Genomic DNA, 16348 nt, shown 5'->3' with positions numbered 1-16348 from the left:
GAGCCCACACCGTGTCCTCTCCTGCTGGTTGAACTTTGTCTTTTTAAAGATTTTGGGCTCTTTTCACGGATGTGGTTCATTTCAAAGGGGGGTGAAAAAGTCTGTAAACCCCCATATGTTTCTTCTCACTTTTAGGTTCCTTGTTAATCAAGATAATAAATCTATAGCAAGGTGATCTGAGGAAATGTTTGGGGGGGTGCGCAACATATTGGTTCCCATCCTCAAATATTGCTCTGCATTTCTTTCTCGGCTGTCTATGCTTCATTGTTTAGGGAAATAAATGCGACTTCTGTGGTGAATTATGTGCGCAGAGGCTTCCTGCACAGCCTCGGCCTGTGTTTGCTCCTCCACTCCTCTCTACGCGCCTCCTCCTTCCTGAGCCTCCTCTGCTCGGTGCGCGCCCGAGCTCTGCGCCGGCACCAGTCTGGCTCCTCTCTCCACGCGCTCGCAGGCTTCAGCTGGAACCTTTGTGTCGGATTAATCTTCCCGAGAGGGCGGGGAGCTGGATTTTTCTCTCAAGGAGTACCACTCCTCCAAACTACCACCTCCTCCTCCTCTTCCTCTACAGCATCCCGGGGAGGTTCTTGAGTCGCTTCCACTCCAGAACCAGCAACAGGTTGCAGCGCACTTTCAGGCGACCATGCCGAGCAAAAGCCAGTGTCTTCGCCCGCGGCTGTGCACGCTGGAGAAGGGCGACAACGGGTACGGCTTCCACCTCCACGGCGAGAGGGGGAAGACTGGGCAGTTCATCCGGTTGGTGGAGCCCGACAGCCCGGCGGAAACCTCGGGGCTCCGCGCCGGGGACCGCCTGGTGTTCGTGAACGGGGCGGACGTGGAGAACGAGAGCCACCAGCAGGTCGTGTCCCGGATACGAGCCACCCCGGGACGGCTGGAGCTCGTCGTGCTGGACCCGGACACGGAGCTGCTGCTGAAGAAACACAACCTGAAGTGCGCGCCGGAGTTCGTCACCGACGGTCTCCCGATACCGTTCGACGACGGCGAGGCGGAGGTGGAGGTGGAGGAGGAGGGAAAGGAGGAGGCAGTAGGAGAGGAGGAGGAGATGGAGCAGGCAGCGGCGGTGGAGGTGGTGGTTGTGGTGGAGGAGGCAAACGGCAACGAAAGCGGCGATGGACTGAACGGCGAGCGGGGTGAGGGGGGAGAGGAGAAGGATGAGGAGGTGCAGGAGGAGGAGGAGACGCCCAGGGAGTCCACGCCGCTCCCAGAGAGTAACGGAGGAATCCATGATCACGTCGAGATGAAGCTGAGCGTCAGCTCCGAGAAGGTGAGATCCACCTTTCAGTGTTTCTGTGTCCCCATCTCTCCGCAAGCTTTACTTTAAAACACGACCTTTGACCCGAGAGCACAGGAAGGTCTCTGTGCCGCCTCGGCTGCACCCCATTCGCCCCCATACCCCCCCCCATCCTACCCGGCTGCAGACCCAGGGTCGAAAACTTTAATTCTCCTCACCGCATTGTGTTTTTCCTGTAAACTGCTGCTCTGCGCCGCAGAGTCACCTGTGTCTTCTGTTATTATCACAGCTTAAACGTGAAGTCAGCAACAATTACAGGCCTCGGCACCAAGAAAAGGGACAAAGAAAGCAGTCTGTGAAGACGTGGTGCGTCCCCTTTTGTTGTCAAATATTTGGCATTGCTAATCCTGCCCACAACAAATAACAGGAAGCAGCTTTTCTGTCCCGATTAACTTTTTAATCCCCCAAAAATGAGCCCTGCTCACACGGCCGCCCTCAACCTTTGATCCTTGTCTGTAAAACATTACGGGGCACATTTCTAGCTCCACGGAGACCACTCGTTGCTTGGCCCGTGTATGTGTGTGTGCGCGCACGTGCAGTCGGTATCCGGGTTCATTAAAAAGCACTTCAAGAGGAGAAGGTCTCCACGGCTCTGGAACATCTGTGCTCCTGACCGCGCATGTTTACCCCCGGGGGTGTTTATGTCCAGCTCTGCTCCTCGATGTGACGCAGGAACGGGGCACAAAATGACAGATGAGGGCTCAGAGTAGAAACGCCTGTGGTGCCCTCTTCTCTCAGAAGGCTCTTGATGTAGGACGTCTAAGCCGCAGCTCTTTCTGCCGGTGGCCCTTTGCATTGTGGGACAGCCCCGACAAAACGCTCAGCATCCTGACGTCCTGTCCATGAGAGACACGTGGTGTCCAACCTGTCATCTGCTGTAGCTTCTCTTGATGCCATAATAATAGTTGAACCATTAAATAACCCTTTCTCTGGTGAGCCAAGACAGCGGCTCTACAGAGGGGTTGAACTTTCAACTTCCTGTCCAGGAAGTCAAGCTTAGAGACACAGAAGGTCGATTGTCAGGTGACTTTTTGGAGTCCGAGACTCAAACAGCTTGGTACCATTTAAAAGTTATGTCAGTTTTACTACTCAAGTCCAAAACTACAATTCTTATCTTTTCTTACCCCACGTTTTTCTTGCGAAACTTTACATCTGACACCTTTCCAACCTTGCATGTTGACCCGGCTGAGCACATACAATTGTGAAAACATCGGTCTGATGACATCACTTCCCGTCAATCCACACAGTTTCAGGCGCCTTGTGGTTTAACCTACTTTGTCAGGTTTCTTGAACTTAGCTCTTAGCCACCTGTTGCTAGGCAACGTTACGCCTTCGCTAATTCATGCTTTTGTCCTGAAAATCGATACCGAGACAGTACTTGTTCAACAAAAGCTGTAATGTCTTCCAAAACCAATGCTGTCCCCACCCTTGTCATCAGTTTAGCCCTTGAGCGAGGCCCTTCAGCCCCGACAGCGGAGGTTAATAGAGGTGGCACGAAGCTGCGCATGTGCTTTCTATTTCACTGTCAAGGCTGAGGAAGTTACTAAGGCACTGAACACCTAGCAGATGAGTGTGTGAGTGTGTAAATTGGACCTCGAGGGACGGTGGTTAATGCCCCGTCTGCCTGTAGCTCCCAGTTACAGCCACCTCTGGGTGTGCTATTCACATCGACTATGGAATTTTCTGCATACATCCTGTCCAGCATTCCTGCGCGCGGCCACGGACGCACTTGCGCAGCCCTGGAAGACAGTCCCAGCCCTTCTGTGTTTGAAGAGACACAATAGAGGGTCCAAGAGTGTGACGCCTCACCAGGAAATCGAGGAGCCACGGACTGGGTTGCCATGGCTATTCTGATGAATTCCGCCGCCGGGCGTGAGAAGATGGAAGTGGGCGAAAGTGAGGCAGTGCGAATAGAGAGGTGGGAAAAACTGTAGCGAGTGTTGATGAAGGTCAAAACGATGGAGGATGAATAGGGAGGAAAATAGAAGCACCGCAAGGTCGGCGTCTGGTTTGCTAGGCAGTAAAAAACTTACCAGGCGGTTGCTGAGGCCAGCGCAGCCACGCCGCACATTGTCTCTCTTTCACTTCCTGTTGTGGATCCGAATCAGCTCATCTAGAGAAAGAAGAAAGCGAAACTTGTCAGTTTCTCATGTTTTTTTTCGCACACCTGAAGGCAACAAAAATTAATTTAGGCGTTTTTATGAGCTCTAAATAAAGGAGGCTGGAGAAGAGTCGCATGAAATGGGAAAAAAGGAGATTGAAATGCTGTAAAAAGGCATAAAAATAAGAATAACTAGATATGGTGCAGTTGGAAACAGATATAATTGACAGGCAGAATAAGGTTAAATTTATCCCTGATTATACAAATCCCGCCACCGTGCTTGTCTGGTGGTTTTTCTGGTTTGATCCGAACCCAGCCGAGCGCGTCCTTCACATCACACTTTTAATGTGATTCAGGCGGGTGTGAGGGTGAGAACATTTTGTTTTGGAAGTCTTCCCTGATGGGCGGCGGCAGCTCTGATTAAGTGGAAGAAAAACACTTGTGCGGGATGAAATTGACCGCGAATAGATGACATCAGCCTCTTTGGAAGGCAGAGAGTGTGTGTGTGTGTGTGTGTGTGTGTGTGTGTGTGTGTGTGTGTGTGTGTGTGTGTGTGTGTGTGTTATCACTCTGGAGACCATGGTGGTAATAAAACTGCGTCGATGTGCCTCCTAATCTGCACAGACTGGCTCATTAAAGATCGCCCACTCCTTGCACGCTTGGCTTTCCGCGTCTGTCCTGCAGCGGGTTGTTTTTCCTAAACACCCCATCCTCGAGATGCTCCTCGGGAGGATTCGCCTGGTATTAGCGCGCGCTCCTCTGCATCGTAATGAGCTTTTATGACCTTTACTGAGGTCGCCTGCTGTCCAAAATAACCACTGACTGAGGTTTAGTAGGAGCAACATCAGCGTCTTAGAGGCAAAGGCAGCCACACCTGCAGGAGCTGTGGTTTGTTTACCATCAACATTTCTAGGAATCCGCCTCAAAGTTCCTGAAAATTGAAATATGATCAAGGTCAAAGGTGTGAATTAAGACCCCACCCCGCCATGTTTGTGCTGGTTTCCTGTCATTGCTGTCTCCCCCACCCGTCCTCACGAGTCTTCTTACTGATCGAACCTGCCACTAGAATCAGCAATGAAGGATTGTGACGTGTGATTAAACAGAAGGGTTACTTCCACCCGCCAGAAGTGACGTCAGCATGACAAAGCCAGGTATCATGTTTGTCGTTCCTCATTGGAATGACTTGCCTTTGTCTCCTTTGTGTCCATTTGCGTCCCGCTCCCTGCTGGGTGTCCCACAGGAAATGACATCACGGTAAGACAAAGCTGAGGGGCTTAATTGTGTTTCTATTCCAAGTTTTGGGCTTTCACAAGAGCGACACCTTTGGCTGAGAGCGCAGCATCAGGTGAGTTATGTAAGAGCGGCGAGCTGGGCAGGAAATAATAAAGAGTGAATTGGAGCTGTTCTTTCTGCTGGCCCAGCTCTCCGGGCTGGTTCCTGCCAAAACCCTGAACCACGTGAAATATTGATCTGCAGACTGTAGACTATTGATCTGTACCTTTAATTGGGTTTGAAACCGGTCACCAGCATCGGTCGCTGGTTTCACTCTTCATCTGTGTACTTAGTGAAAACAACAGCGCCAGTGTCTGCCCACCAGTATGGACCACTGTGTCCAGGCCAGACGCTGAACCTGAACCCTCTGAGAGGGTGGGTGGGTGAAGTGAAGGTGGTGGTGGTGGTGGGGGGGCGGTGCTGGTGCGACAGGGTCTCGTGGGATAATGAACAGAAACCGTACAATCCCGCATTCCTTCCTCCCCTCCGTTCTGCTGGACGTCCACCACCCCGACTGGACAATAACCCGGAGAACCGCGCCCTCCGGAGGGTCATAGTGGAGGGGGGAAATGACTCGCTGATACCCTGAAATAGACTCGGGCCTCTGTCACCCACCTCCCTTCCTACCCTGCAAGACGGCGGCGCCGTCAGTGGAGCTGAGCTAGAACGCCGTTATCATTGTGCGGTGCGCTCTGTATAAGATGGAGGACCGACATCTCCGTCAGCGCGTGCTGGTGCTAACGAGCGTGCATGCGTGGGTTCGCACAGTCAGCGGCGTGGAGGCGCTGAGGATGTGTGGGGGGGGGCTCTGTGAGAGCAGCGCCTTTGGGCAGAGTTTAGCACAAGCTCCACATTCTTCTACTTTACCTGCCAAGAGAATGAGGCCAGAACCATGCAGTGTTTAACTCCGTAGTGCCTCTGAGCAAGCTTTTAAGGAAGTCAGACATTTTTTAGGGTTATCTGGTGTGTTATAAACCATAGGAAGGCTTTTTTTTTGTTTTGGGCCCTGACTGAAAATCATGTGACCATGTTTACGGTCACAACGCATTTGAAAACAAAAATGTGGAAATAGAAGCGGAAGTGAGGTGGAACTTGAACCTTGAAAAAAGCAGTAGTAAGATAAATGACAAATTAATCAAAGTTTTCCAGCAGTGCTGCGGGGGCTGCCGACCAGACGCAGAATGAAGCCTTCATGTGGTGCTTCACAGATTTTTATGGTTTTTATTTGGTTTGTTTGTACCAACAATAGCTTCTTTTCCACATTTCCAGATTCCTGGTTGTCTATGTGGTTTGGGATTGGTCTCGAAGTTCTGGAAAATGTATTTAAAACAGGCGCGGGGGAGTGATCAGTACGGCATCGTTGTTCATACCACTGGTGGATATGTCGGTCAGGCATACTTTTGTCAGGGAACATCTGTCATTAAAGGTCACAGTAGAAAAGGTGGCAGATGTGTTTGTGTTCTGTTTTAATAGAGTTGGTTTGATGTCGTGGAATCGGAAAAGAAGACTGGCTGAAGTGATTAAATTTGAAGTTTTTTTTGTATATTGGTCAAACTAACTGATGAGGAAGGTCCAGGAAAGGCAGAGCTAGTCGACTCCACCTTCTAAAGACCCTGGAGTGATAGTGAAGCCCCTCCTGTAATCAAGACCACTTAATGTGATCTTATCGCAGCCTGTGGTCCTGCTGTGTTGACCACCGCCACCCCCCCGCCTACAAAAAAACAGGGACCCTTATCTTTTCTTTCCCAGTTTACCCCATCTTCAAATGGAAGGGGTGGACAGTAGGGGCCTTTGTTTGCCCCCTTCGCCTGGTTTGCAGCCTGTTGAAATCCAACACCCCCAACCAACCCGAAAGAATGGTCTGCTCCGTGCACCCGGGAGGACAAAACGTGGGCTGTGCTGGTTAAAAAGGAACCAGTCTCACATCAAACATTTATAAAGTCTGCCCTTGAGGCTGTTAATCTCAGTGAAAAAGTCCTTGCTGCAATCACAAGGACTAGGAGGGCAACGAACTGTCATGTCACTGAGTAACTGTTCTTTCGAGTTACCTAAAAGACGAGCTGACGGGGGTAAAGAGCAGATGAAGACCCAGCGATAGGTGGAGGGCTTTAAAAGGATAACCTGTAGATCAGCTGAGTAGGCCTGCTTTTAGTTGATGATTTCCAGGACCCACGAAATTCCTGGACAAGTCAGCAGAATGATGTAAGACTGGGGTCGTTAATGGCATTTCAGGAAATTCCAGTGTGTTTCTCGATACGCACAACTGAGGTAGGAGAGGTATCGTGCACCTAGACAGCGTATTCTGTATGCACGCTCCTCCGCGGAGGTGGTGGTTTAGCACCAGCCGACTCAGTCGGCTGAGTGGCAACTGCGGTGGTGTTTTGGAGAGAAAGGGGTCGAGTCAGAGGTGCTGTTGGGGCTCACCATAATGGAGGCTTCATTTAAATATCTGAGAGACCTTTGAAGATCCCAATGAATCAACATGATTAAATGATGTTCACGACGTGCAGAGGAGGAATCTGTGTATTCATTCATTTGAGTTTTTCTCAAGGCTAAATTGATGAGGCCACAGTATGTTTACCCTCCTGGGAGCAAAGATTTAATCCCAAATCATTTGTGCTTCATTGATTAATCTGGCAAAAGCTCCGTTGCTATGGAGGTGGGCTCTAACTCCACCAGAGGCCTGTAAATCGAACTTTGCCTCTTTGTCTTATCTCTTGGTTATCGCCTTTTCCTGAGGAAAGCCAGGCCTAAGTCTAACAGGGCTTACATTTATTTCCAGAACCCGCAGAAAAACAGAGACAAACGCTGGAGGACCAGATTCTGGGAGGTTTATGAGACAGCCGCGTGTCTGGAAAGAGCGGTTCACCCCATTAACTCGTGCCTTTATTGGTTTACATCCATTGGTATTCACCGCTGCTAGCTTATTTGTTTCCAGAGTCATTTAATGTCTGCAGGGGGAGAGACTACAGAAGACTTAAGGAGGCATTAAAACAGCAGCAGAATAGCACTAAATCAGCTACTTTGGTTGACATTGTGACGTCCGAAGCAAAGAATCTCGCTCCCTGGAAGAGTTGTGTCTGCTGAGAAGACCACCGCTTTATTTAAAAAGTAAACATCTTGGCTCCGGAGGATGCATGTGTCCAGAGGTGTTTTGGTCCGAGTGTCTGGGCGGAGGGAGGCTATTTTGTGTATTGACTTCTCTTTCATGTCAGGAAGTTGAGCCAGCGCAGAGGGAAGCATATTGAGAGAAGATGTGTCAACAGTTCCTGTTGAACAGTTTTCACTTCAACGGGCTCTGGGTGACACAAACTTTCCTCCTTAGATGGAGGTTTCGGATCACATGGTGGAAAACTGGGTGGGTTCGGTCTCTGACTCTCCCTTTTGTGCCTTTAACTTGGGCGATATGGTTTTATACTGAATGGTTCGGGGTGATTTTGCATGAGGAAGTTGGAGAAATTCCACTGTTGCTTCCTCTTACGGCAACCATATTAAACCAGAGGAAGCAGAGAGTGGTAAATGAATCCGTTTTCATTCCACGTGCTGTGGTCAGATGTGCCAGGGCTTACGAAGCACCTAAACCCAAATAAACCTTTGGGGAGGAAGTATACAATGTTCTCAAATTAAACTACGCGGCGGTACGTCTCTCTGGAACAAATATTTAGTCCTCGTCTGGTTTAGCCGGGAACTTCAAGCGGACGACGGTGTTTTTCATGGACAGGAGGTCTCGTTAATATTCCTGTGTTTAGCCGTTTATCTGGAGCTCATTTCTATCAGCTGTGTTTATGTAATATCTGCAGGAATACCACGGGGACCTTGTACACAGTTCTAACTCTGCCTCTTTGTCTGGGTGCCTCATCAACATCGCCAAGTTGAGGCCCAGTGTGTCGATCTGCACCTCACTGGGAAATTAGAGGAAGACTTACTGCGTCAGGAGTTCAGACCTGATTAACTGGTGCTAAAATGGAGTACGCGCCTGCTAAAGTGTATAAATTTCACAGAAGAGGGTGGTTTCATCTCCGCTCGAGGATGTAAATGTGCGCTCACGCGCACTTCGCGGCCCGTTTTGTGTTGAAGTGAGCCGCCCTCAGGAGCCTAATCAGCCCAGTAAATATTCATCAGGCCCTTGACTGTGATGAAGGCTGGTGAAGAGGGTAGAAGTGCATGAATTACATTTACGCTTAAAATGAAAATAAGACTGACGTGACCCCCTATTGGGCTCGTTATCTAACGCCGGAAATTGAACTGCCAAACCCTCTGACGTTGACTCCATTTGTGCAACAGCCTCTGTTAGCTTCCTGTTACCACAAAGATATCTCTCTACCCTCTGCCGTTTGCCGTTGCTGCTCCACATCACGTATGAAGTTAGGTGTAAAACCCACCAACCTTTGTCCCGCTCACGCTGTTGTGAAAGATTCTTAAAGCGGACAGAGATCAGCACCACTGGTGCAGTTTACAGTCCGAACCCACGCATGGGCCTTTGTTAAAAATTCTCCCAAGCAATCTTCTTATGTAATGGAGACGATTAAAATGGACTCAACTCACACCATTTTGGGCTTATTAGGTTAATTATTGTGTAATGGTGGAGCTATTTTAATCACTCATTCCATTTTGATTATTTATAGGTTCTTTGTTTTAATGTTTATGGGTTTCCTGTCGTTTTCTCTTGGTCATACTGACAAAGAGTAGCCTGACCGATGTCTCCTGCAGCTCCGTACTTGCCTCTGATGATGATATTAAACCTCTGCGGCTAAATAAAGTAACCGCCTCATCCATACAGAGGAAGGGAGGCTCTCAGTTTGAGCTCCAGTCTTTTCCTGGATGACAAAACAGCTCCGACTCTTCCTGCCATCCCAAAGTGGGACTGGATGAGACTGGGAGAGCTTTGAGGCATGCAGGGGGTCAACGCCCAGCTCCCATTGTCCTCCTCGGAGCCAGGGCAGGCAGCGGTCTCCCACCCCAGCGGAACCAGCTCCTTCCTCCAGACGACCGCTTGCCCCCCCTCCCCAATTTCTCCACGATTTCTTTCCCCGGCAGACCTCCAATCGCATGCCTCCGAAACCCTTTTCCTTCCTGGAAAGCAGTTTGGAGTCACGTGGAGTTGAGCAGCAGCTTCACTTTACGCACTGTTGAAACGCCGCAGAACCCTCCAGCATGCAGCAGCCACCTGCATGTTCGGCCTCGGCTTCATATTCATGGTCAAGGACTCGGAGGAGCTCTCCATAATCTTTGTGCCGCTGGTTCTCTCTGAACAGACACCCATGGTGGAGGTATTTTCTGTGAAAAAAGGGGTTGTTTTAGCGTAGTAACGCGCCGGCCTGTCTCTTTCCTTTGTTGCCTGTTTTTGTCCAGGAGGTGTGTCCCGAGCTGAGGCCACGTCTCTGCGCGATCCAGCGAGGGTCCAACGGATATGGCTTCAACCTGCACAGCGAGCGGGCACGGCCGGGACAGTACATCAGAGCCGTGGACGAGAACTCTCCAGCTGAGAGTGCCGGCCTGCAGCCCAGAGACAGGATAGTGGAGGTAGGACACGCGCGTCAGGATATTGTTGTTAGTAGTATTGTTATTATTCATAGTATGATCCTAACAATATTAAGTATCATTATTTAGTAAAACTTATATCCACTGTCAATAATATGGCACAACCTGTCATTAAAGGTCAGAAAATTCTCAATAGTTAATACAGTAAAATGCATTAACTAAGCATTTTGTCCAAACTTGTTTGTTGACATGTTTAGGAAACTGTTGATGAACTCTGTAGTACCAGGAACTTTACAATAATTGATAGGTCAAAATAACTGTTCCTCATACCTGCATGGAGTAAACATTACCTTACAAACCCATGAATCCTAATCCCTTGTCCATATTCATCTTCTGAATAGCGCCTTAACCCTTCATTATTTATTTTACATGGCACGGTCATTAATGGTTTGTCAATTTGCAGACGTTCACCACCGAATCTGATGTCACAATAAAATGATATTTTAATTCAGGTTTAAATGGTTTGTTGCCTCTTAGCTAACGTTTATTACATGCTGACCAATCGGCAGCAATAGCTGTTGCAAGATTGAAGTCCATAAAATGTTATGATTTAGGTAATTAGACTGTTATATTGCTACCCAGTTCAGCCTCTGCTGGTTTTTATGACAGAAATAAACAGATTGTAAAAATGGGAAAAGGATGTGTAATTATCAGGTGGAGGGATGACCTGTGCGATGAAGCGTCATGTTACCGAAACTATAAAATGATCCCCAGTATTTACAAAATAACAAGTAAATATTGTTGATTTAGAACCAAAAGGGCTAATGGATGACAAAAGCTCCATGTTATATACCGTATAAATAGTATTTTGGTACGCTTCAGGGTTTGAGGGATAAACTGGTTTCAGAATAAAAAGGATCACTTATCAGTGCATTTATAATGTGCTCTGTCAGGCATTTGTTCAGGACATGAAGAGAACAAGCAGCCACCGTGTGGGCTCTTTAATCCCAGTGAGAAACACTGGTGAGGCCGTCACTTCATCTGGGGCACTGCTATGATCAGATTATGAACTAGCCTCACATGTATAAAGGGAAAAAAACCTTGTGGCGAGCGCCGGAATTACACCGAGAACAAATAGATTTAAAGGTACAAGAGAGAGTGTGTGTGAGTGAGTGAGTGTGTAGCGAAGGGCTTGCAGGCTCCCAGAGGGCCCCTGACAGCCACACCACCCACCGAGGAGCTGGGCTTTGTGGGGAGCGGATGGCCATTGTTGCTGCCGTTACTGGTCAGGCCGCTATTGTCCAGCTTCCTCTGTGGGACTGGCTTAAACAGGCAGGTCCTCCCTGTGACCTAAAGACGCGCACGCACACACACACACACACACACAGTTCAAGGCATTTCTAACATGCTTTCCCAGGGAGATTTCATCCCGGATCCCTCAGCTGGTGCGGGCAAGGCCACCTGACATGTTGGCGTACTGTAAATTCAACAGCTGTCATGTGCTGCACAACACGGAACACGATGAACAGGATTTTCCTGTGGGTAAAGACTTGGTTTTAGGTAGAATTGGGTTTAGGTTAGGGTCAGGCCATTTGGTTGGGATGGTTAGAGGCTGTGGAATGTGTGTGTGTGTGTGTGTGTGTGTGTGTGTGTGTGTGTGTGTGTGTGTAGGATCCACAGGATTTCCTGCCCTGCTGCCTTTGGCTTCAGACAAAGTGATAATATTGTAAAATAAATCCTGAGCTCTGTGTGGGAATCAAAACAAGACCAACGCAACTTTTTCATGATTTCCAGTAAAGATTAAAACTGTTTTCTTTTTCTTCTTAGGTGAATGGCATCTCCGTGGAAGGAAAGACTCATTCAGAGGTTGTGGCGGCCATCAAAGTCGGCGGGAACGTGGCCCGCCTGCTGGTGGTGGACCCCGAAACGGACGAGTTCTTCAAGCGGTGCGGCGTGACCCCCACCTCTGACCACCTCAACGGTGAGACCACCGGGCTGTTCTCTCCGCTAGTTTGGCAATATTTCCCCACTGGTTGTGTGATGGTGTTTGAGACACAAGATGTTGTTTGGCTATTTTGGCTCCCTCTGCCTAGGAGCTCAGACCAGCGCTAAGCCACATCCTGCCCACCACCTCATGTCCTGTCCCTGTGGAGAAAGTTAATCTAATCTCCAGACATAAATAAATCGGATCAGACAGATCACAGTCTGGCCACCAGTGTTGTATGTGAGATCTAACGAGAGGACCGCCCTCTGTCTTTCACACATTTCATAGAAATTTAAAATTTTAAAAAAGAAAGAAAACAAAAACATTTTAAAAAATAAAAAAATAAAAGCTGTCATCACAATTTACCCTGGAACGTATTTTTGCAGTTCCCATTTCCGCCCCTAGAGGGAGCCCTAGTATAGGCGCATATTCCAGATCTGCTTCCTGCCTCAGCCACAAATCCTCAGGCAGGTGATTAGCAAACCTGCTGCAGCCATAGAAGCCCACATACATCCCACAATAATGCTGATGGTTGTCAAGATTTTTCCAGAGCTCCCAGTTAATACATTAGTGAGCATGTGGTTGTGTGTCTGTGGTAGTTCCCACAACAAGCAGCACAATATAATTGAAAATAAAACTACAGCCCTACAGGGAAGAGATTCCACTGAAGTGTTACCCAGGTAACCACCCGCACACGCTGCCCTCCTGGATGCCTGCCCATACCGCCTCTTTCCTCTGACACTCTCAGGAGCTGGCCAGCACCTTTGTTTGGTTTCCAAGGTGCTCACTCCAAGTGGCCTCTCAGGCTGGAGCCCGGGCAGAGCTGGGACAGGGACAGGTTTCGCGTTCGCTCGGGGCAGCAGAGACCCGAGGCGGACTTGAATGTCAGCTGTAGGGGAGGCTGAAATACGGCGTTTAGATTAAAACCCGCGTCTGGGCTGAGTGAAGGATCGACAAAGGGGTATGGAAGGTAAGGGAGGAGTGGGGTATCACGCTGTGTTTCTGCGCTTTCTGTGCGGGTGTGGAGAGAGATGGTTGCAACAAGGTGAGGAGAAAAGATCCACCTTCATGATGAATATTCTGGTTGGAGTAGAGGAGCACCTTCTCCCAGAGAATGAATGTGTGAATAATTGATGGCCTGCTCATACCTGTGCTCTGTAGCAGAGCAGGTGAAGCTATGAAAGGTGAGCTGGAGAGAGACACTTCGCACAGGAGATCCTTATCGTGGTCCCAGAGGGCAGGGAATGGAAGGAGGTCTCTCCAGTCTAATGATCCATTTCTCTTTCTTTCAGGTCCGCTGCCTGAGCCCGTCCTCAACGGGGAGATGGAGGAGAAGGTAAGACGGCAACAGCTAAGATGCCGCTATGAAAGCAGACATCTGTAGCCGTCTGTCGGCCGAAGATGCGGCTTTGAAACCAACTTTAGCCTTTTGAACTTTGGCGTGCAGGTTTTCAGACTTCCTTTTTTCACTCACAGAACCTCTCTATAAACCCGAGGTCTCCGCAGCAGAGTTTCACCAGCACTGAACCTAATTTCCTGCAATTGTCTCCCACCCATTCTTTGAGGTTTCTGTGGACGACTCCACCCGATTAGTTGTCCATTATGTTTGAATTATGTTCATGTTTAACCAAGGACAGTCTCAGGTTCAGTAGAAATACTGTTTGACTTCATTCTAATCATGTCAAAGTATATAAAAAGAACAAGTACGTCAGGATAGGGTAGGAAACACACATGTTACTTTTGTGCTGAACTGTGAGTTAGTTTATTCAAGAGTTCTAAAGTTTGAACAAACACAAAACTCAGGTGGTGCATTCAGAACTTTGTCAGGAAATTCTGTAATATGTTCACAATTTTTTAATTTTAATTTTGAGGCTGCACGTAAGCATATTGTCTAGTTAGCTTGATAATTTATTGACTGTCCCTGGCTGAGGCTTAGGTGTAACCTTGGAACTTGTTCCCAGTCATGCTAAACTAAGCAATTGTTATCTTTATGTTTACAATGTAATTTAAGCATCATATGTTGCTCTCTGACCTGTTGCCAAACCTCTGCTTTGGCCTCTAGCCTATGTAAACTACAAACTTTAGGAATATTTGCGTCAGCGTTTCCAGATTATTTGAGATGTCAATGAAAACAAGGGAACACAAACTAAAAGAGGCCATTGTACCAACCTCAGCTGGCTTCCACGAGGGCGTTTGGCCAAATATGCCGCGTGAGGCTTGACCCGGGCTTCCTGTTACTCAGGGACTGTGCATGTAGCACTGAAGTTACATGTTCCAAGTATTGTTGCATAACAGATGCTTATTAAAAGGTTGACTGGCTGGGAAGGATGTGAGGGGTCAGGGACGAATTGTTTTTGAAAGCCTGTGGGTGAAAAACTGTTCAATGGACGTTTGAGTAGTCAAATAAACCTCTGAGGCACATTTAAACGTAAAATGAGAAGAAACCAATAAAGAGAAAAGCTTAGAATATATACCCAGACTGCCCCCGTGTGGTGATTCCTGGTACTTTACGTTGACAATCCCGTTTAACGGTGGCTGTCTGTGTTCCCAGGTGAACGGCAGAGGGGCTACGGAACCTGAGAGGAACTCAAAACTGTCAGTCAGTCCTTCTCCATCCAACGCCTCGTCCAACACCTCGCTGGGGACTCCGCCTGCCAACACACCGCCCGAGGTCCGTCCCAGGGGGAAGAGCGCATGACACGTCGGCCTTACAGCCACGCAGAGCGTCTCTCTTCTCATCTCTGATGTTTTTTTTCTTCCCAGGGTTTGGTCCCAGACACCATCCCAGCGCTCAACATGTCCCTGCAGCAGGTCAAAGAGCTGGCACACCAGAAGCGCTCCAACAAGAGGGCCCCCCCCATGGACTGGACCAAGAAGAACGAGCTCTTCAGCAACCTATAGAACGTCTCACCTCGTACTCTTGCAGATTTTTCAAAAGTGATTTTGACAACTAAATGTGTTATTTTGTTTTTTATCGCGACAATTGCCATCCTGTAAAATAGCCACCTTATTACTCCTCTTTAGATTCTTATAATCCAAATATTTTAAGATGTATATTGTGATACTAACAAGAATTTTTCTAAAACCAGTATGTCAGCGGAGGAGAGCTGAACCATGTGTGTTTGTGTAGGTGTGTGTGTGGGAAATAACTTTACTGACCCGTTCACCAGTCTGCATGTTGGGTTTGTAAGGGTCTATTCTAACATTCAAGGCTTTTAAAGCTCTTAAAGTCCCTAATCCAGTCTGACAATCAGCCCATCATTCATCTCGCCATCATTTATTCTCCAAATGTGAGGTCATTGATTCACTTTATATAATTATTTTGCATTGCTCAGCTTCTTTTGGGAGTCCTTTAGTGGAAAAGAAAAACTGGAAAGAATCGCTTTTTCAAGTAAATTAATACATAATATATGTGTATATATCATATGTATATTTTTACATTTTTGACAGATTGCAACTCTTTGGATTTTAATTACTTAATCGTGTATATTCATACTTCAATCACACCATATCCTCCAATAAAATGTGAATTTCTTAGTATGGATAACTTTCTCCATGGTTTCAGCTCCTCGCATTTTGAGCATTGATGTGATAATTTTATGACATCTGGGGAAGAGAAAAGCTTATATAAGAGTTTTACACATACCTAATTGGTGATGATTGAGAAATTGGAGATTATATAAATATAGAGATATATATTTCTAATGTCTGCGCTGCTTTAGTGTTGAGAATTGTGATTTTTATTTCCTCCAAGTGTCAGTTATTTTAAGGCCTGTGTATCAATGAAAAATTTCTATTCTGTAATAAATCATAGTTATTAAATAAACAAAAGGTCTCCAGTATCAATGTGTGTGTGTGACCCTGAACTCATTTGGTCACACTACACATCCTGGTGTGGTGGTCATGTGACAGTCATGTGACTGGGACAGGAAGTGACTTCTCCAAAGGGATACAAAAGTGAAGGAAAAAGCTAATTTAAATTAAGACACTTTAACCCATTCCTGGGCTTTAATATCATCCTGTATTAAAGTAAACATGTTCTGAACATTTTTTTAAATTAAGTTAATATCAAACAAGTGTCACAAAAGACCATTTTTTTACTAAACAGGAAAAATGTATATATTAAATACGGAATACATTTACCCAATGTGACAACTTGGATCTTGGATAGAAAGGTGTTTTTTGGAAAATGAAAACATTC

At 47.4% G+C, this 16348-nt stretch overlaps 1 protein-coding gene across 1 annotated transcript; it reads left to right on the top strand.

Annotated features, from left to right (window-relative positions):
* The first annotated feature begins 391 nt into the window (after positions 1-391).
* On the top strand, positions 392-15978 carry nherf1b (NHERF family PDZ scaffold protein 1b). Its single transcript, XM_011603781.2, has 6 exons — positions 392-1282; positions 10035-10205; positions 11991-12144; positions 13440-13483; positions 14699-14818; positions 14911-15978. Exons 1-6 carry the CDS (start codon positions 641-643, stop codon positions 15046-15048), a joined length of 1269 nt encoding a protein of 422 aa, XP_011602083.1. The 5' UTR covers positions 392-640; the 3' UTR covers positions 15049-15978.
* Positions 15979-16348: the final 370 nt, after the last annotated feature.

This window comes from Takifugu rubripes, chromosome 5, assembly GCF_901000725.2.
Source record: "Takifugu rubripes chromosome 5, fTakRub1.2, whole genome shotgun sequence".
Classification (NCBI taxonomy): Eukaryota; Metazoa; Chordata; class Actinopteri; order Tetraodontiformes; family Tetraodontidae; genus Takifugu; species Takifugu rubripes.
The sequence above is the reverse complement of the archived record's forward strand: the minus strand, read 5'-3'. Positions and strand labels throughout refer to the sequence as shown.

Coding starts and splice junctions, on each gene's coding strand:
- nherf1b (XM_011603781.2), top strand. CDS start 641: ATGCCGAGCAAAAGCCAGTGTCTTCGCCCGCGGCTGTGCACGCTGGAG. Junction 12,145..13,439: donor CACCTCTGACCACCTCAACG/GTGAGACCACCG, acceptor TCTTTCTTTCAG/GTCCGCTGCCTGAGCCCGTC. Junction 14,819..14,910: donor CTGCCAACACACCGCCCGAG/GTCCGTCCCAGG, acceptor TTTTCTTCCCAG/GGTTTGGTCCCAGACACCAT.